The following is a 20956-nucleotide window of genomic DNA, read 5'->3' on the forward strand; positions in this document are numbered from 1 at the left end:
CAACTCTCTATTCGTGATTACGGTATTTTGGCGGGGGGTAACACAGTCTGTGTTACAGCAGTTAAAAATAGTAGTTCCTGGCTTGTGGTGCTCTTTTAAATTGGAACTTTGTACCTTTAAATACTTTTTTAAGTAATAAATCAAAAACTAATTTTGAAAGCAAGTTGGGTTTTTCTTTGCACAGGGATCACTCTGGAAAAAGAAAGAAACCAGAAGAAATGGCATTAAAAATAAAATGGTATCGAAGCCCTGTCCACAGCTCTGAGTGTTTCTGACAAGCTGATGAAGAAGCTTGTGTTGCTGTGAATAATTGCACATTTTCTTCTGCAGAAGTTGTAAAACATCAGCAGGCCAGAACATACGTAATGAAACCTCCACAGAAATCTGAGACCCAGAACTGGGTGGCACAGAAACACGCCAGAAGCAGCTGAAGTGACAGTTTATTCTAATCCAGAAAGCGTGACATCCACTAAAGAGCTAAATAACGTATTTTAAAGCAATGGGATCTGTAATCACAAACTGCCTTGCTTCACTCCCAAGCTCTGCACCAGGTACCCCAGCAGCCCCCCCCAGTACAGGCGACCCCAAGCCTGCAGGGAGGGTTGGAGGCCGTGGTTCTGAACTGATCCCTGAGCCTCAGCTATCTCCTAACAGTTATGCCACCACCTAAACATCCAAACCTGGGAATCTGGGACAAAATGTGTCTGATCTAAAAACCCTAAAACTATTTCCCAACTCGAATTTTAATTTGTCATTTAGCTCTTGCATATTAGGCTATCATTCTGCGATACTTTGGATAAACAGCTCCTATTTTTTTAAGCTGCTTGCCCAGAACATCAGGAAATTTCTGAAACAGTATTTTCATTTCCTTGTAAGCTGATTAAAACTCCAGGTAAATATCTTGCTCAGAACCTATTCTTGTATAACAAGTTAGGCATTAAGCTGCTCAAACTTGACAAGCAACATTTTAAGACATTTAATTTTTTCAACATCAGCATTTCCATGGAAGCATATACATTCCCTACCACAGAGATTCTCAGAAGGAACTCATCCTGCTTATCTGAATGTCTCAGATTACTACAAGACATTTGAATCACTTCAAATTCTAGGGCATAATCTTATGCAGCAGCTGGATTTAGCTATGCTGTATTTGACCCTTTAATTCACTTCCTGGTCTGACAGCACACGTATAGACACAGAGCTTGACACTTTAAAATATGAGGGTAAAAGTTCAAAATGAACACATTCAATATTAAAAGAAATGCAGAAAGACTGCAGTAGAATACATGGCTAGAACGTGGATTGTGTTGCAAAGTGCTTGGTTTTGAAAGATTCATTTAAATTCTATGAATTTTGGGAGAAAATGTGCTGCTCTGGGGAAAAATCCCCAGCCATTCATTATTTCAGTAACTCTTTAAAGTCTTTAAAAGCTACCAAGAACTAAAATGTTATTCACTTTCTCGGACCATGAAGTACCATTACACACTGAAAACAGTAAAATACTGGACTTGTACTGTGGCTTCATCCTCAACCATATGCCATGAAGTTCCTTTCCCTCAGTCTGCAAATAGTAAATGCAAAAGTACTGAAAAATAATTTAGGAGATGCAAAGAGGTTTTAAACTTCAGGCTATTAATTTGGCTCATCCAAGTTAGAAACCACACACACACCAGTTTCCCATGTGCTTCCCATGATTCATGTGAACATTTAACCTAATCAGCTACCAAATCTGAGCAGTGTCCAAGTGATTAATATTTTAAATGTCTGAAATTACCAAAGAAAAACACACAACCAGCTCTGGAGAAAAGTGATACCTCTTCCTAACTTTTTTTCCTTTAAACAGAAGTTACAGTTTCAGCAGAGAAATATTAACAAAACTTTTAACTTTTGTTTTTGATAAAAATATTTACTAGTAGACACAGAAATACCTATTGCTACAAACAAAGAGAAATACGTTTTTAAAAATAAACTTCCTCAAACTTATGTGCTCCCTCCATTTATACAGGGTGAGAAAGGATTTTTAGTATGTGCTGAATGTGTTTTCTTCCCCTCCCGGAAGCAGGGCTTGCAAGACAACCATCAGATGAACAAAAAGTTATCAAACATTTAAGCAGAGTTTGTAGCTCTAACTCCTGATTGCATGTACATCATGGCTTGAAGCTTGTAACCACTGCTCTCAGTGAAGCCAAAAAACAAAGACTTGACAGGTTTCCTGAGGCTGAGCAGACACCGTCTGTTGCAATAATATTAAAGCCAGTAACAGACCTGGGAAAAGTGACCTGACCCAAAAGTCACCTTATCATTTGTAATGTGAGTGCAAAGGCAGCAGCACAGCCCTGCTTCTCCTTTGGGATCACTGTGTCAGGACTGCCAAACGCACTTAAACTTGGACTTAGCAGGAGGAGCAGGATAATTAACTTTCCCTGCTCTCGCTGTATTTCTCTTTGTAATTATCCAAAGGCCACTGTACAAAGGCTATCCAGAGGTTTGCAGGAGGAGTCTGGAAAGGAAAGCCAGATCAACAGCTGAGATAAGAAGAGTGATCTACTTCACAAAGCAAACAAACCACAAAAAGTGAAGGGTTTTTTCCTTATTTAAGCGCTACCTTTGTTTATCATCTCAAATATTTAAAGCTAAAAAACAGCTCTCAAGAACATTCCTGGAGCTTTATCACTGCAGTTTAATTCTTTAGAGTTAAAAGAAATTCCTAATTTTCTTTAAAAGATGAATGAAATGCTTCAGTATGGTATTTATAATGGTAACACACCTGATACTTCTGCATTATTCGGATAAAGATGTTCTCAAAGATACAAAAGTAGTGTGACAACAATTCCAAACGTTCATCTCGAGGCAACTAAATAGGAACACATATGCAGAGCAAACAGTGTTCTAAGCTTTCCTTACATATTCCAAGTCACTTGAATAAGTAATTTTCAATGTTTGAAACAGTATCTAATCTACTGCCTAACACTCATGTCCTAAAATAGTCTTAAAGATGCATTTTTCAAGTCTACTAAAACTGTGTATATATAAATATGAAACATGGGTGTGTATATGAATAAGTACGTATATACTATTTAACAAAGGATACATCTATATATAAAGCTAAAAGAGGACCAGAGAAGCTTATATAATCCAAAATCCAACATTTATATAAATAATTTCACCTCCCTACTTCCCTTCCAGGAAGGTATTCTGCAAGCACGCTATGTTCCGTAACCCCGTGCAGTAATTGCAGTGAGCACAGACCTGAGCAGTCAAACTGATAATGGAAGTGTAACACAGAATCTAAGCACACCCTTGTTTCTGAAAACTGCCCCACTGCAACAACTTCTCTGCCAAACCCTGTATCTAAATTTTAGTGTTCGCTGCCCAAAACAAACAGCCAATCCAATGGAATCTAACCCCAAGTAAGAGATTCCAAAGGCTTGGCTACACATGTGCAAGCATGGCAAACCCATCCATTTAGGCAGCTCAACAGTCCAGGAGCCTTAGCTGCGCCTCTGATTTAATGACTTTATCTTTTATCTGTTCAACAGGCTCCTGAAAGCCGTCACACTTGCTTTGAAATGAAGGTATTGAAGTGGACTTTGGGTGTCCTGCTGTTCCTGCTGTTGTCCATCGGGCGCTGCACGGAACAATCCACGCCGAGCAAGACACCCCAGCAGAGGCAGCCCCGTTCAGCAGATGGGGCAGAGGAAGGGAAGAAATGTGGTTACACCTTCCTGGTGCCAGAACAAAAAATCACAGGGCCAATCTGCGTGAACGCGAATGGCCCGGGCGCTGGGAACAGGAAAGACGAAGTCACCAGGATGGACATCGAGAACCTGAAGGATGTGCTGGCCAAGCAGAAGCGGGAGATCGACATTCTGCAGCTGGTAGTGGATGTGGACGGAAACATTGTGAACGAAGTCAAGTTACTGAGGAAAGAAAGTCGAAACATGAACTCTCGTGTGACCCAACTGTACATGCAACTCCTGCATGAGATAATTCGAAAGCGCGACAACTCCCTCGAGCTTTCCCAGCTGGAAAACAAAGTCCTTAATGTTACAACAGAAATGCTGAAGATGGCAACGAAATACAAGGAGCTGGAAGTGAAATACGCGGCACTGACCGACCTGGTGAACAACCAGTCCGCGACCATCTCGCTGCTGGAGGAGCAGTGCCTGAGAATCTTCTCACGCCAGGACAGCCACGGCTCCCCGCCCCTGGTGCAGGTCGTGCCGCAGCACATTCCCAACAGCCAGCCCTACAGCCCCGTCCTGCTGGGAGGCAACGAGATACAGCGAGACCCGGGCTACCCCCGGGACAGAGATGTAAGGCCACCACCTGACCCAGCCACTTCTCCTACAAAGAGTCCTTTCAGAGTACCACCTCTGGCCCTAATTAACGAGGGTAAGTTACCTGCCACTATTTACCTAACCTGAGATTTCTCCATTTCTGAGGGACACTGTCCCGACCATAGAAACACAAGGAAGAACTGAAAGTACTTGGTTACAGCTTGCTCTTGCCCCTGATTTTCTTTCTCCCTTCCACCTCCCAGGGAAAGCTTTAGTTTGCCAAATAGCCTAAATCTCTGTCAGATGAATTTGTTGAAATGGCTGATACTCAGAAATTCAATCTGAACAATTTTCGCCTTCAAGTCACAAAGCATTGGAAGTTCTCTCTGCAGCTGGGTTTGAGTTACAAAAACATGAAAATTCAGTATTAGCATAAACTTTCTAATATTTACCCATTTCTTCGATGCTGCCTGCTAGCTACACGTTACAGTAGCTGGCAAGGGTGAATAAGACAAACTAATTAATCATAAACAAATTTAGTAATTTTAAGTTTCTGTCCTTTAGACTTACATGTACACATTTGCCAGAAGAAAATTCTACTGGAAGAATTTTCATCCTTCTATTCTGACCTGCTTTAAAATGAACATCTAAATCCACCAACACATTAATGCAATGAGCCTCTAAGTGTTCAGTTGAAATACTCAAGAGTGGTAAGTTTGAAAGGATAATTGAATTAAGGCTGGATCCAACTGGAGGCACTGAGCTTTGAAAATTTAAAATCAGTAACTACATTCCCAGTAACCTGATGCCAGTAGGGGACGGCAAGTTAAACTAAAACCATAAATACTATGAAAACACATTCAGGAGACTGCATCTGATCTTCACATACTACACTCTTCAGGTCATTAGATAAATGCATGCATCACTAGGAATCAGAATTAGTGACAATACAATTAAAAATCTCTGAGCTGCCCTGAACTCGATAATGTTTTTCTCTCTATTAAAATTTTGACAGAACTGCAATTTAAAAAAATTCAGGGATTCAGAAAACCACGTTTTCCTCAGACATCCCTTTGAGTGCTTGCTCTTGGCTTCTGTTAGCACAGCAAAAGGGTTTGGTGGGGGGTTTTGCATTTAGGTGGCAGTTCTGTTTCTGTTTCTTTCAAATTGCTTTTAGTCACAGTTAAAAGTTCGACTTGGTTCCTAAGATGAAGCCAAACATTTAGTTGTGACTGTTCTGCAGAATTACAACCAATCAGCTGCTGATGTAAAGAACAACTATTTTTATTCAAGGTCTGCAGAAAATTCAGGCATGAGCCCAAGCAAAATGCCAGATGTCATGTGAATTTCAGTGGCACATCATGACAGAAAGGAAACAGTTCATATCAAAGCACTGCGTTGATGTCTGGTCAGGCAGCACAAGTACAATTCTAAAAAAAGCCATGACTTCCCGCTTCCCAGCAAACCCTCGCTTCCAGGTTCTGTTCTGAATGCATCTTTTTCTCCACACATGCCTGCTGCACACACAAAACGAGGCAACAGCACTAAGTATTATCCTCTGAATTATCTACCCAGGTGTTCACTAACCCCTCTACCCCTAAAAGTTCAGAGTTGGAAGCCATTTCTGGAAGGGAACACAAAGAAATCGTAGGAAGCTTATTGTAACGTTATTCACCGTCCTTTAATACTGGATTCATGAGTTGGAAGTTTAACTGTTTCTTGCAGTGCTTGGGAAAAGCAGGGTTGAGAACTGCTACAGCTGGTAGAGCATTGGTCAGCACAACCAAAACTTGTACATTCCAACACAATGCCCAGTTACTACCCCTGATTTTTAAAATTAAGGTAAACAGATTTAATGGTGCACAGAATCAAAACTATGTCATAGAAAAAGAACTTTACAGTTCAAAGATTATGTGTAATATATAAATATGTCAAAAAAAGATCAATGAAAACCAGACAATCCCAATTAGAAATAGGCCTGTTAAAGACTTATGTCAGAGGAAATACCTGGACCTCCTAACAAGTACTTGGCATGCAGCAGATGGGTCAGAAAGGTCAAGGTGCATCTTCATCTTGTGGGTGGAGAGTAAAATGCAAAATATATGGCAAACAAAAGGGTGAAGTTCTATTTTCTGAGTATGGTGGTTAATTTGTACAAAAATTGCTCTAAAAATTGAGCAAGATTAACGTATCTGTGAATTGTAGTTGCCACAATTACCTTAACATTTGGAATAATAACCAGTGACCCCCAAAATTACTGCCACTGTTTTTGCAAAAAGTAGTTTCAAGTTAGTGAAGTACTTGAAAATCCAACACACCTTGCCCCCTGTTTCTAATACCTCTTGGTTAACAATATAGCTTCTTTTTTTTTTAATATATGTCCAATTTTAGTTTGGACTTTTCCTCTACTGATGCCCCCCAAAATCCTCTCTATGAACCTCACACAAGCACAACTTCTGTATCATCTGTTCACGATAACGTATGGCATCTCAAAATGGGATTCAGCCATCAAGTTATCAAGCTTTTAACTTAAAATATTTAATCCCCTTCCTTCTCTACTTCATTTAATTTAGCACAGAATATGATCTGCACTGATTCATACATCTAAGCCACAATTTTAGAAGTGAAAGATTGAACAGATCATCTTCTCAGAGTATTTCTGACTTATAACTGTCTCAGTGACTTAGTGTACACAGACTGTTACAAAAGACTAGATGTGCACAAGATACTTATTTCTTACACAAACTGTAACACCTGTAAGATTTAAAACAGAAATTCGTGCTTTTTTCATCAGTCAGACCTCCACCCACACCAGCACTGTGGGGAGTTTCTCAGTCTCACAAACCTCAGTATTTCCACTGAACAAGACCAGTTCTTAGAATGTGAACTTGAACCAATTATACATAACAAAGAATTTACTTCACTAAAAGGATTCAAGGCTATATACCAAAAATTCTGGGATATTTCCTGACACTCAGAGCAGAAGTCTATTACCTCTACCACAGCATTAACTTATGTATGTACACGCAGACAAAGCTGAGCATCAAAGCAGACAAGTTGCATCCTGTGAACTTACAGCCAGCTGAACTCCAGAAGTGATCCAAGTCTTACATAAACAGACTGGTGCAATTCTGTCTGCCTTAAAAACCACTTTAAATGACCCCAAGCATCTGCTTGGGTCTCTCATGGAAAAACGAGTGCTCAATTCCTCCTCCAGTGATAATCACGTGGGATAACACCCAGGTAACAGCAGATCTGATTAAGTTATTCCTAATGTTCAATTAACACTACAAAAGATAAGGCTTCTTTGTTTATACTTTTCCTAAAGCAATAACTGTTTTACAAAAATACTTCTGGAACAACATCCCTGTCAATTATAGAGCACCCAAATTTACTTCAGACAGTTCAAGGAATGGGAATGAGACCCAGCTTAGCCCAGGAAATTACCTAACCCCTGGACAAACTCTGCAATATTCACAATTCACGTGGAAATTTTAATTGTGAACAAGAGAGGGGAAAAAAAGCACTTGTATACCAAAGCTACAGGATTTATTTCCTACAGTGCCACTGCCTGCACTGGAAGAATGACAAAGCCATCACAATCCTGACAGTGCAGCAGTACCTACAGCAAGGGCTCAGGGTCTGGCACGTTCCTGTCACAGCCAGAAGCTCCTCATTAGATACACAAGCTTCATGCACTCTAATTAATATGCAATGCTTTATGGATTTCTTGCTAATTACATACTTGTCCAACTGGCTACTGCCACCTGAAAATCTAAGAAAATCAGCCTGCTTTTGTCACACAAGCTTAGTCTGCTGTGAAGGTCCCTTTCCCTCAGCCTCTACTTTTGATTAAAGAAAAACCCAGCAAATATCTTCTATGCTGCTTTGTACATGAGCTGTTTCTGTGACTGATGAGTTCTCTCTGAATTTCCAAGCAGATTTGAGAAAATAAGCCCTCTGGAAGGAGAGGAAAGCTGTAGCTAATTTATTTTCAGATGTACTGAGTTTTCAAATACATTTAGGGCATCCACCACTAGCTAGTCATTAGAACACACTTTGCTTTTCATTAGTAAATTACAGTTTCTCTAAATCAACTGAAGCAATGACACACAAACAAATTTTTGTCTAAAAAGCAGAAAATAAAAACATTACCAAAAACCAAAAGGCAAACTAGGCAAGGTTTTCAGAGACATGTAAGCTGCATCCTTCTCAGAGAATGACCAAATGGTCTTCTCTAAGTATTATTTGTAAAATCACTGTTCACATGGACTAAAACAGAGCTTTCAAGCAGCAGTCACAAACAACAGCAACAGCAATTTTGTGCAACCACAGCCCTGAAAACAAACATAGGAGTCCTTTTAGCTCAAAAATCCTTCTCCATTGCTTGCTTATTTCCTTCATCAGTGTCCATCTACACACATCACACCAGGATGACACACGAAACTTAAAAAGATTCTTATCCACAGATAACAGCCTAATCCTCAACCTGGGTAAGTGAGCAATGGCAGAAAAAACGCAGCATAAGAATTCTCTTTGACTAAATTCCAGGTCTATAGACTCTGGCAGTAAATATTTCTTACAGCAGCTCTCAAACTACTTTTATATTCACAAATATGGAGGGCTGGTTGGGTATCCTGAGTTTGTTTTGGTTTTCACTTCCACCAGTTTCAAACTGGTACACCAGAAAATGAAGTAAATTGATGTCTGCCTTTTGTAAAAAAGAAGAAAATAATTAATGAAAAAAAATCATAATGCTCTCCAGTATCAAAAGCCAGAGTACAAATCTTTGCCACAGCAGATAAAAAAAACTGGGTGTTGGTAACCAAAGACTATTATTTGTTTAGCAAATGAAGTTTTTGTTCAAAAATATATGGAGAGAGGATATTAACATGCTTATTTACAGATAAAATTAATCGCAGACAGTAGCTTCTGCAGTATTTTCCATGGTAGGTTTATACCTTAATTGAATTACTGACTTTCTGTTACAAAATATTCCTGGACAATGGGCACTGCACAGCCAATCTTGAAGGTTTACAGTATTTCTTTCCCAAAAGGTCCATTCAAAGACTGCCAACAAGCCAGGGATGCTGGGCATGCCAGCAGCGGGATTTACATGATCAAACCCGAAAACAGCAACGAGCCCATGCAGCTCTGGTGTGAGAACAGCCTGGATCCTGGAGGATGGGCAGTCATCCAGAAGAGGACAGATGGATCTGTCAACTTTTTCAGGAACTGGGACAGTTACAAGGTGAATTCTAGAATGCAGAACAATCAGTGGGCAAAGAAAGAGAATTGGAAAGAGTGATCATCCCCAGGGGCAAACACATTTCAGGGGGAATGTCCTGTTTCCCTCAATGCCCAGTTAACTTTGGGTGAACCTGCCTGTCTGAAGCAGCCTGGGTTTGTAATGCACAACACAACTGGGACACGTGTGGTTCTAGACAGTGGCTGGGAAGTCATTTATTACAAAGTTCTCACTGAACACATGACTTTTATTAACGCACTGAGAACTACAGTGAGTACTTGTAAAGCTTCATTGTCTCCCTTATGAATAAGCAAACTCAGCCAGTGGAATTATTTATTTAAACACACTAATAGATTTGCTGGATCGGGGACTCAACTTAAAAATAGTCCTAATAATGAATTAAAGGAAATAATTTCCACCTGTTAATTTAGGGTAGCAATCTAAAGATGTCCAGCTGGTGAAGGGAAACACATTGCTGTGTGTTACTGTGATATTATGCACTAGCAGGCAGAATGTCTAGGAGGACAAGAAGATGCTGCTTTGGAGTAATTACATGCTGAACAGGAAACTTGAAGATCATTTGGCTGAGGTAATAATAACAACAACAACGACATCATCGTATAGGACACAAATTAATGTGAGGATTTTTGCTTTTTGCATTCTTGGAATTTAGTGATTCAAATATGAATCCCTAAATCCGTAACAACTAAAACAATTATCCAGTAAATAAACAAACAGATCAAATAAATATGCAAAGTCCTTACTGCTCAGAGCAGTGCATGTTTGGCTTTGGAGTTGTTAAATGTTATAAAATGTTTTAAGGCAGTTATGGAGCGCCATAACAGCAGCCATAAACATTTTGAACATAATGCAACACTGAACAACACTGGTTTACTGGGGAAAGGAGACAGCAGATAGGAAATACCACTTCACAGCTACTGTGCTGGTAGTCTGTGATTTGAAAGAAAAGATGTCTTTATATTTCATTTCTAGTAAATCCTGTAAAGAACACAGAGGAACTGTGTCATTAAATTCACAGTAAAAACCAACACTAGTTGCAATACAAAAGCAACAGGAAGTTATTTGCCTTGAGCATTGAGACTGGTGATCCATAAATACCTTTTCCAGCCTGGAAATACAACCTAAAATTCCATTACTCACCCATTATTACAAATCCCCTTAGCTTTGTCAAGAAATACGTTGTTTCAGTTTCCCTACTCTCCCTCCCTTTATCTTAAAAAGGGGAGGACAGCAAGAACACAGATGTTTTGCCCCCATCACTGGTTCTGGCAGCATCTCATGCAACTTAGCAGTCCCACTGCAGCAAAATAAAGCACTTAAATGCATGGGTTGAAGTCATTCAGAAGTTCAGAGGCTTTCAGGAACCAAGCTCCACTGGTTTATAACCCTCCTGCTGCCAAGTGTTTTAACAAACACACAAAACCAAGCTAACAGCACCTTCTGATCTTCTTTTGCACAGAAAGGATTTGGGAACATTGATGGAGAGTACTGGCTGGGCCTAGAAAATATCTACATGCTCACCAATCAGGATAATTACAGACTGTTGATTGAGCTGGAGGACTGGAGCAACAAGAAGGTCTACGCGGAGTACAGCAGCTTCCGCCTGGAGCCCGAGAGCGAATTCTACCGGCTGCGCCTGGGCACGTACCAGGGCAACGCGGGCGACTCCATGATATGGCACAACGGGAAGCACTTCACCACGCTGGACAGGGACAGGGACATGTATTCAGGTAAGGAAAGCAGCACGGCTGCCAAAAGTGGGTCCTGGATATCCCATCAGTGACACCGCCTCAGAAAGTACAGCTCAGAACAGAAAGAACGCAAATTCTGATAAAATGACCCTATTGGAAGGGGCTCCAAATCAATGATGATAAAACCCACGTTGGCAGCGCCCTCTTAGAGCCCCTGCACCTGTCAGAAATTCAAAGTCTGTTACCCTCACTGACAACACACTGCAGCAATTCTCCGTTTAGCTCATCACTTGCACGTGGCTCTGCAGTCAGAATATCTGTCCAGGGGCTCTCTGAGTAGGGCTGCTGCCACATAATCACCAAGAACTAAAGCCTCTGAGGAGCATGAAAGGAAGTGTGAGTGTGCAGAGGCTTAGTTATGCACCAGTACTTCAGAAAGGGGCACATCACTTGGTTTGTGTACCCACTCACTTTTTTTTTCATTTCCTCCAGTTTTTCCCTTGCAGTAAAAGAAAGGCTGGGGAGCGCAGTACCTCAACTGCTTTTCCTCAGCTGTCAATAACCATAAAGCTGGACAAATCCTGCAAACTCGTAGACAAGCCTGTAACAGTAAAAACACAAGTTACAAGCAACTCTTTGTGGAACCGTGGCCCCGCGTGCTGCTCGGGGCTGTATCAACTCGCATTGCTTCCACTCAAGTATTTCTAAACAGCACATAACCCGAGTTCCTTGGGTGTTAGCTCATGGAGAAGCAGTGCTGGCAGGCTGAGAAGAGTTCCCTCCTTCGTTTTCAGCTGCCACATTAAAGACCATGTCAATAACCCCCCCCTCCAGCAATGGCTGCTGTTAAAGAGAATTTATAGCTTAGGAAGAACAGCAAGACGTGGCCACAACAGGCTGCGAAGCACTTCCAAGCTGCCTCTGAGAATAAGGCCCAATATGAAAACATTTAATAATCTCCATCTCTCCTGCCTAAAGCTGAAGTTCACCCCTGTCCTTCCATTCCCCAGGAAACTGCGCTCACTTCCACAAGGGCGGCTGGTGGTACAACGCATGTGCCCACTCCAACCTCAACGGGGTCTGGTACCGAGGAGGCCACTACCGGAGCAAGTACCAGGACGGAATATTTTGGGCTGAGTACCGGGGAGGTTCCTACTCCTTGAAAGCAGTTCAGATGATGATCAGACCTATAGACTGAGGAGGAAAATCCCACAGCGCTCCCATAAAAACTTCTCAGTGTTTTGAGTTCAAGAAAAATAAAATAGTACTTTTTAATCATTATTTTGCACAATCTGCCCCTGCAAAAAGCAGGTCTACCGTTTTCCTGTCTTCTTCCCCCTGTCATATTCCCCTCTCCATTTTTAGGACCCTTCTCTACTGTGACAGACGGTGTTTTTTTTTAAACACACATTCACAAAAGCAGATGTTTTGTGCTTGCAAAGCATATTTATCTTTTGTTCAAGATCAACATACTTTATGTAAACAGTCAAAGCTGGTAAAAAATTCCAGATCTTTGACAAGATATAAGCTTTTCCAGTTCAAAAAGCTTATGCTTTTTCAGGTTAGTTCAACCCTTAAATGTAAATATGTGAAATGACATTGTCTTGCTTTAATGTGAAATTTGATTAGTTATTTAACAATTTATTTAAAAATGTTGGTATTACTTTCAATGAAAAATCTGACTTCACATTACTGTTTGATATGTACTCCAAGAACCTACAGAAAAAATTGGAGACATTTTAGCTTTGCCAGCAGAGAAAGATTTTTGCAACAAATAATTATTTCAAAGTGAAGAGGCAAATTAAACACAAAATACAGAAATTCTTAAGGAATTCTCTACACTACTAAGATCTGCAAGTCCTACCTTCTGTAAAAATTGAAGCAAGATGTTCCTTGCATCAGAAAATTAATTGTATGAAATTACTGATAAACTTAAGACAATCAAATTACTTGGTACATTTTTACTTTCAATCTCCATATTCAAGCTTCCTAATTAAACTCTGAAGTTAAATGGCAAAACTAAAAGTCCTGATATTAAAATCATGGCTTGACACTTCTGTGCTCCACTTAGGAGTGATGAGGGCTGACCAAGCATTCACACATAGTAATTGAGAGAAGACTCTGAATATTAAAGTTTTCCTCCACCACAGCTTTCTGCTCCCACAGTAAAACAAAGGTTAGAAATCAGCTCTGGGTGTGTTCTCCCTGGCATCCCAGACTTGGGCTGCTCTTATGACACACACACTTCCCTCACACCTACACAACCTTTGATACAGCCTATACTAAATTTTATCTTCTAGATACCAGATTTCCACTGGAATGAATATCTAATTTAAGAAATCAATTAGAAAATACTTTCCCAACATTTAACAAAAGCTACACCACACACTGATTCAAAGTGAGATACTTCCAAAATCAGACAGAACAAAACACTCGCTTTAGGTACCAGAACCTCAGAATGAAAGCTTTCTTCCTGTTACACACAATTGTTTAATAACTGCACTCACAGGCACAGAGGTTGCCTAATTTAATTCTGTATTACATAAAACTGAATACGCTGTTCTGAATTGTAACCAATGTGTTTGTTTAGCACCTCATATGTGCCTTCAGGCTTTTAAGGAACTTTGTCCCTATTTAAAATAAGAAACCATAATAGCTAAAAGAATAATCTAGTATTATTGTTATGTTAAAATTAGTCAATATCAATTATGCAAAGCCTCGTATGTAATGCAGAGGAGAAAAACCAGCATTCTGCTTTCAGAACATACTCTCTGGAGTAGATAAAGCTTCATTGATTATCTATGGCTGCAAGGCTTGTAGTTAAATCTTTGGTCAGAGATCAAAGCCAACCAGTTCCACCAATATTTAATTGGGGTTGGCAGCGGTGGGGAATCAGTCCCAGCATATTCCATTCCCAAATTCCAAGAATTTTAACTGACACAAATGTTTACAATTACAATTCTGACATTGTTCTTCATATAAGGAATATTTGTTTGTTACAAATATCATACAGACCTCATTGACTGAGTGTCCTGCAAAACGTTTTTTTAATTGCAAATGCTTAAAATTCAGACTCTCTGTAGTCTGCTCTTTTTTCTCTATGGTAGCTGGATAGAAGAGCAGTTCAGGTAAACTTAAAAAGGGAAAATGCCTTCCAAAACATCCCTTTAATGATCACTTTTGACAGCTTTTAGTTCATTCAACCAGCAGATTTCCTCTCCTTGGCAGAGAGAGTATTTTACCCCAAGAATCTCTTGCCTGCTGCAAAAACAGTGTTTGTTTATTCAGTGCACTCAGTGAAAGGTGTACTTTGCAGAAACCCCAAAGTAAAATTAGCTTGCACTCAGCCTTTTAATTAAATCTTATATATTAGACATCTAAAAAGTGAGCCTTCCCCAATTTAAAGCTGCAGGATGACGTTAACTAAACATTATTACAAAATCCACCCAGAAACCTCGGATTGTATAAATGCTGTGCTCTGAAAGGAAAGACTTAATTAAGTTGCCAATTTAAGATTATGAGGAAGGAAAGCATAGCATGTATTTTTCAGGTTGGTTTGTACTCTGTACAATAATTCACTTTCAATGCTGGTAACTCTTATCAGTTCGTAGCTTTGGGGCTGAATTTCTAAGCAGGGCGAATGATTTAAAAGTTCAGTGTTTTCTCACACTTCTTCTTTTGAGAGATTTTCAAAAGAGGCTGCAGCATCCCTCAGGCCTCTTGCCCTGGGCATTCAGAAGCAGTTTGTCTGGGAGGGGTAAAGCCTCCACCATCCCTCCACCACCAGCCCAAAGTTAACCAGGCAGACCTCAAGAAAGTTCAACTTACAACGGAAACACGGTTTTCACATCTATTTCCAACATCTGTTGCAAGCACTATCACTGAAGCAGCTGAATATTCCTCAGATGAATCTTAATAACCTGTTTTCAGCTTTTCTGTTTCTGGATATAACTCCTCAAAGACAGCTATAAGAAAAATATCTCACAAGGTAGTACTGCTTAGTTAAATAAAAATCTTACTTCTCAAGATACGGCTCAGTTGTTTCATTGTGCAACCTCAAATTGATCAGAGCTCTGGAATAGGACTCCCATGGAGAATGGGGTTTCATTCTAAGGTGAAATATAACATCACATACACTGCTCCCATTTGTTGGCTGCTTCAGTTGCCTGGGTCATGCAGCACTGATGACATATCCCACGCTGTGCATCAAGGGCCCGGTGCTGAACACCTTTCTTGGTGTTGCACAGCTTTTCACACTCACATTAAAGTAGGTGAGTCCACACTGATGATGTGCTGCTCCCACCTGCATTTCTAGAATTCTGGAATCACATCACAATCATTGCTGCAAGAAGCTGAGAAACTTATTTCCCCCTCCAAGTAAAATGTGGAAGGACATCATTATCTTGTGCACAGAGCTGTGAAAATAAGACAACAATCTGTACTTCTGTGGCTCTGCTCCTATTGCAAAATCTACACCATTGAAGCTTTCTCTTACAATGCCATGATGGCCATGAAAAAAAATCTACACCCACATCTGGTATTTGGCTGCATAAGGGCAAAAGAGTCATCCTTGAAATTGCAGCTGGAATTCCTTTATATGCTCATTTTCCCTATGACCTTCCAAAGAGGGTTCTCCACAACCAGTGCCAATGTTTCTCTAGAGGGGATTTGCAATGGCAAATTTAATTGTGTGGCAAATCTGAAGCTCTGCACTCTTCCAAAGAGCATTTGGGGGGAGCATGGCAGCTGCTGGATCTCCCCACCAAGAGTGAAGAAACCCCCACTCCTCCACGAGAGGGAATGGTCCTCCTGAGGAACCCCTTCCTGGCACTTGCCATGATCACCATTTCAATCTGCAGGCTTCTAGGTAGGCTCGTCCATGTGCTTTAAACCAGGAGCAGCACTACTCCCTTACAGAACCTTACAGCAGAAGTACTCCTTTTGGGAATTGTAACCTATCACTGGTAACCTTAAAACAGGAAGTTAAACAAGCAGTTTAGGTTCCTTCTGTTCCATATGACTCTTACATCAGTAAAAATGCCTTGGGAAGGAGACTGAAGAAATAACAAATCTATCCAGGTCTTAGCAGAGATTAAAGCTTTCATCAAATGAGAAAACTTGGACTCAACTATCAATCCTCCAGAGTGGATCCAGATTTATCATGACTATATGTTCAAGGCAATTTTGCTCTTTTTGCCACTTTTTTAAACTGCACAAGAATTCATTTTAGAGGGAGTGCACCAGTGGGAATTTGCTATTCCTTTGGAGAATTAAAAAAGGCTTGAGGACATCCCTCATGTCACTAATAAGAACCGGTACCCCATGAAACCAGGTCACAACACAATGCTTTAACTACAGCAGGTCACAGTAAAGAGCATTTCTTTCTAAACAGAAAAGAATTATACATTTCATTTCAAACTATCAAGTCAAGACCAAATGTTATTCTAATGCAAACATTAGACAAGAAGCTGCTACTTACTGGGAAAAACATCTGCAACTGAACAAAACTTAAAAACTGTTTCCCAACATTTGGCTTGGGATTTTTACAATCAGCAAGAAAACAATTTGATGCCCGCTTCATGTTTCAAAAATCATGGCATAGGGGTAAAAAGCATCAGCACAGGAAGCATTTCAGAACTGTGTATCATGTCTCTATATTGTCCATGTCCCCAAGGTGGGAAAGCTACGTGGTTCATCACATCACATAATGCTTGGCTTCTTTTCTGCGCCTTCCAATTCAGGCCCTGAATGACAAACACTACAGGGCATTAAAACCTGGTCCCCCCCACAGTGAAGTACTTTTTTCTATTCCTGTATCAAGCATGTAAAATTCAACCAATTAATCCTGAAGCAGTTAACATCCCAGCTGAGTAAAGGAAGCACTAAACTTCAGGAACAAAGAGAGGACAGCTTAACAGGCCTTAACGACCACAAGAGCTCATCTTGAATTCAGGTGTAAGAGCAACTCCTTGTCTGCAAAAATAAAGAACTTGGATATGCAGTTCCTTAATTTTATGTGATTACCAACATCTAATGAAACAAAAGCTACATTAAAAACAGCACACTAATCACTTTAATGTCTGTTCAGTTTAAGTAACACTAAATTAGCTTGACAACAAAACCAACATGTATTAGATGCATTCATCTTGGGTTTAGATACACAGAAATACAATTTACTAAGAATTATTCCATGCTGAGTCAGTTACAACAACCCAGTTTCTCTTGTCACACTGGTGTCTATTAAATGCAGCAATATCTCCAGACTTTCCCATGTTCCAAACTCTAAGTTCTAAATTTATTCCTCTCAGACGCTGGTGATTTATGGCTTCTCATAAATTAAAAGCCACCATTATTAGAACAGTCACGTATTTAGTATTTAGGAGGGCTAGCAGGCATAACAATTGAAGTACTTCTCCAGAAGTCAGCGTATCTGTACAACACGTGGCAAAATAGTTTCCTAGAAAACTGATACTGTGTGTAAAAGCTGCAGTGTTTGTGAGGTTTAAGAGGTATTTTTTTTCTGAGGTTCTGTCCAGCCACACAGAGTGTCCAGAAATCACCTTGGGTTGTAGATTCTTCACTGAAGTACTGAAAGAGTTTCACAAATGCTTAGAAGACGGTATTTAGCTTGTGTAATTACTGCAGAAACAGGCTACAACTTACCTAAATAGGGAATACAAGGGGTCATCTTCAAGCTGCTGATATAATCTCTAAGCCTTTTGTAATTATCTTCTTTACTCATAACATATTCTAGCTTGTCAAAGGTGGCTTTATCCTTCCGACTCAGTAACTAGGGAAAGAAAACAGAGGGCAAAACCAGATGAGTTTAAGTCTGATCATTATGATTTCTCTTTTCCTCTTACAAGCACAGATTTCCACTTTCCCATTATTGTTGCTGTTACTGGTGTGCGGGTTTTTTCTGGTTTGGTAAGTTATCAAAAGACTAGTCTAGCTAACACAACTTCATGTGCTGTCCACATCAGCAGTACCCATGCCAGTAACCTTTTCACTCTGATCATCCATAAGTGTCTCGGCCCGGGAGGGGATGGAGTCAATTCTCTTCACAGTAGCTAGTGTGGGCTACACCTTGGATTTGTGCTGAAAACAGTGCTGCTAACACAGACACGTTTCTATTATTGCTGAGCAGTGCCTAGACAGAATCAGGGCCCTTTCTGCTCCACACACCATGGCATATGTTACCATTTCTTTGTCAGGTACCCCGAGAAATTTTATACTAATTCAGATTCACAAAAAACCAATTTCCAAAATACCCTCTTATTCCTGAATTGAGATCCATCTTAAATAACAATTTTCCAAACAAACCAATGCCATTAAGATCTGATAAACAGCTTTACCTAAACTACAATTTCAAAAATAATGAATGCAGATATACACACATCCATGTACTTGAAGGTCTGGAAAAGAGTAAGGATTTTACCTATGGTTTTTTACAGAAGGCTCATGGACTTGTATTCTTCTGCCAACTGGCAATTTTACTGGCTCTTAACATTACAGAAACATCCACTTCAAACAGAAAACTTGTAAGTCATGTTTCTCCTTCATTATGCATTCCCTCTGCCTCCAATCCCTTCCTTTGATAAAAGTAACAGCAACCAGGCTCTCTTTGTAAGATTGGGAAGTAAGTTAAGATATTTTCAAAAGATCTTGCTGAACTGCTGCTGCAAAACTGCCTCAAAGTCTTCATTTCAACTCAGAGTCAGAATTTAACCAAGGGGGGAAGATGTTCCCACCGAACATTTTGGCAGGAGATTCAGTGTTCCAAGTCCCAGTCACCATTTTTGCCCTACAATGCAATCACAAGATCATTAAATTTCTATGCATGTTCCCTTTTCACTTCAGTTAAAGATCAACCTAGGTGATCCTGACAGAAGTGAAGTCTCCCTTCTGTAAATTCACCTCTGAAATATATTATTTTTACTTACATTTCCTATATCCAACTCTTCATGAGGACAGACAAACTAAACACTGGCTTTCAGGAGAAAGCCACTTGTTGAAAGTGAATTGTTTCCCAAGATATACTGATCACTGACATTCCAGCAATTAATTGGCATCTTTAATTTCGGTTTGGTTCCAACACTCAAATGAACAGCATCTCCCATTCACTAGAACTGCAAACTCTTTCAGGAGAAGGAAGCAGCAGACTGGCAGTACTCCTTTCTAACCACCCAAACATGACATTTATCTTCTGAAGTTCATCTCCTCAGAGCTGGTTCCAGTTTTATCAGCCTGGACTAGCTTGCTTTTATTAATATCCTAAAATATTCTGCCATCATTTCATGTCTGGAAGGTTTTTGTAGTTTTGCAGACTGAAAGGTAAGACAAGACCAACAGATATAATAATGGCCTGACTTCAAACTTGAATGAATTTTATTTTCCTCAAAACATGCTATTTGCTCACTCCTGTTCAAGTCTGATGTATCTTTTCAAGCTCTTTGGATCATCTCGTAACAAGCTGATCCTGCATCACTTCCCCTGGTGCTCACGGGCCAACTCCTGCCATGCCTCCACTTCCTGCACTAAGGGAGAAAAGTACAGAGAAGCCAAGCACATTAGAAATGTTTCTGTGAGGGCCAAGTAAGGACCCATTTCTTAGTCCTTCAGTTTTGAAGCTGCTTCTTTTTTAAATAATGTTTCTCCTTCTGTTTCTTAGATGAAAAGAACAGTGAAGAGCTGTACATATGCAGGGACAATAAAAACTAAGGCTGACTCTTTACAGCAGCAGGGAAGGATTTGGAGCCTTCTAAATTGCTCTTGGCTTTCTAGCTCTAGCGTGCCAGCCCTGAATACAACCTTTTTGAAATGCCAGCAAGAAGAGATGAGGTCTCAGGATGCTGGCTCACCCCACTTCAGTTATTTAATGATTATTTGCTTACACTGCCCAAATCCTCACTGGTTGTCTAGAATTCCTTTACACTAAATGGAGAGAAGCTGAATATTCTGTTCTGTGAACCTTCTTGGAAAGGTTCATAAAATTCTTTTCAAGCTTTGAATGGGGCAAATCACACATTAAAAGCAGCACTTATTATTCTCCAGAGTTCAGAGTGTGTGCAGGCAATGAGCGAGACAAATTTCAGACTAATTCAGACATACCGTCAGAAGACATGAATTTCATCTTTTTTAGGAACATTAGATTACCAAGCAAGTATTTAATGGTTCCTTTCAACTCTAGATTCCAACCATATAAGGTGGCTTTTTTTTTTTTAGGGAATGACTATACTTGCAGCTATTTTCCTGACTTTGTAAGTCGAGTTGATTGAGGGTTGCTACAAACCATCTCAGAAATGGAGAAGAAATCCTTCCTTGTTGAAGGTTTTGGAGGGTTACTGTAGAACTTTCCCAAACACCTGCGTGACTCAAATAAAGGCTTGGTGTGCCTCTTCTTGCTTTTAATATACACAAAGCCAAAGGCTTAGAATTACTTGCAGAATTTATAAGCTAAACTTCCAAGAGAAGGACAACTAAATCAGTTTGCAGTGCACACTGCTGGGAGCTATCCTGCAACTTGAATTTACAAAGGCTTATGTAAGATGATGAAAAGCACAGACTCACTTGGGATTGTATGAGGAATCAAACACCTGCAGAAATGTGGGAGACATTACCTGGAATTTCAGAGGTTGGAAGAGGGGTGAACTTTAAAGACTGATACATGTGTCAAGAGCACACAAATAAACCTTTTAAGTGCAAACTAATGCATA

General features: G+C 40.0%; 2 protein-coding genes across 5 annotated transcripts in view; one reads left to right on the forward strand and one right to left on the reverse strand.

Moving 5' to 3' along the window:
* The window catches only part of RALGPS2 (Ral GEF with PH domain and SH3 binding motif 2), a gene marked incomplete at its 5' end in the record, with an annotated part of 86533 nt that overhangs the window by 37870 nt on the left and 27707 nt on the right, over window positions 1–20956 (reverse strand). For all 4 annotated transcript variants that reach the window (XM_082286956.1, XM_082286955.1, XM_082286953.1 and 1 more), the window contains one exon: window positions 17904–18030. In XM_082286956.1, coding sequence (XP_082143082.1) covers window positions 17904–18030 — 127 coding nt within the window. The remainder of the gene's footprint in view (window positions 1–17903; window positions 18031–20956) is intronic.
* ANGPTL1 (angiopoietin like 1) lies at window positions 3546–12438 on the forward strand (the record flags this gene model as incomplete). Its single annotated transcript, XM_082287177.1, has 4 exons — window positions 3546–4395; window positions 9338–9531; window positions 11009–11279; window positions 12251–12438. The coding sequence occupies exons 1-4, from the start codon at window positions 3570–3572 to the stop codon at window positions 12436–12438; spliced, it is 1479 nt and encodes a 492-aa protein (XP_082143303.1). The 5' UTR covers window positions 3546–3569.

The sequence above is a fragment of the Coloeus monedula genome (assembly GCF_965178545.1).
Source record: "Coloeus monedula genome assembly, chromosome: 9".
Taxonomy (NCBI): domain Eukaryota; kingdom Metazoa; phylum Chordata; class Aves; order Passeriformes; family Corvidae; genus Coloeus; species Coloeus monedula.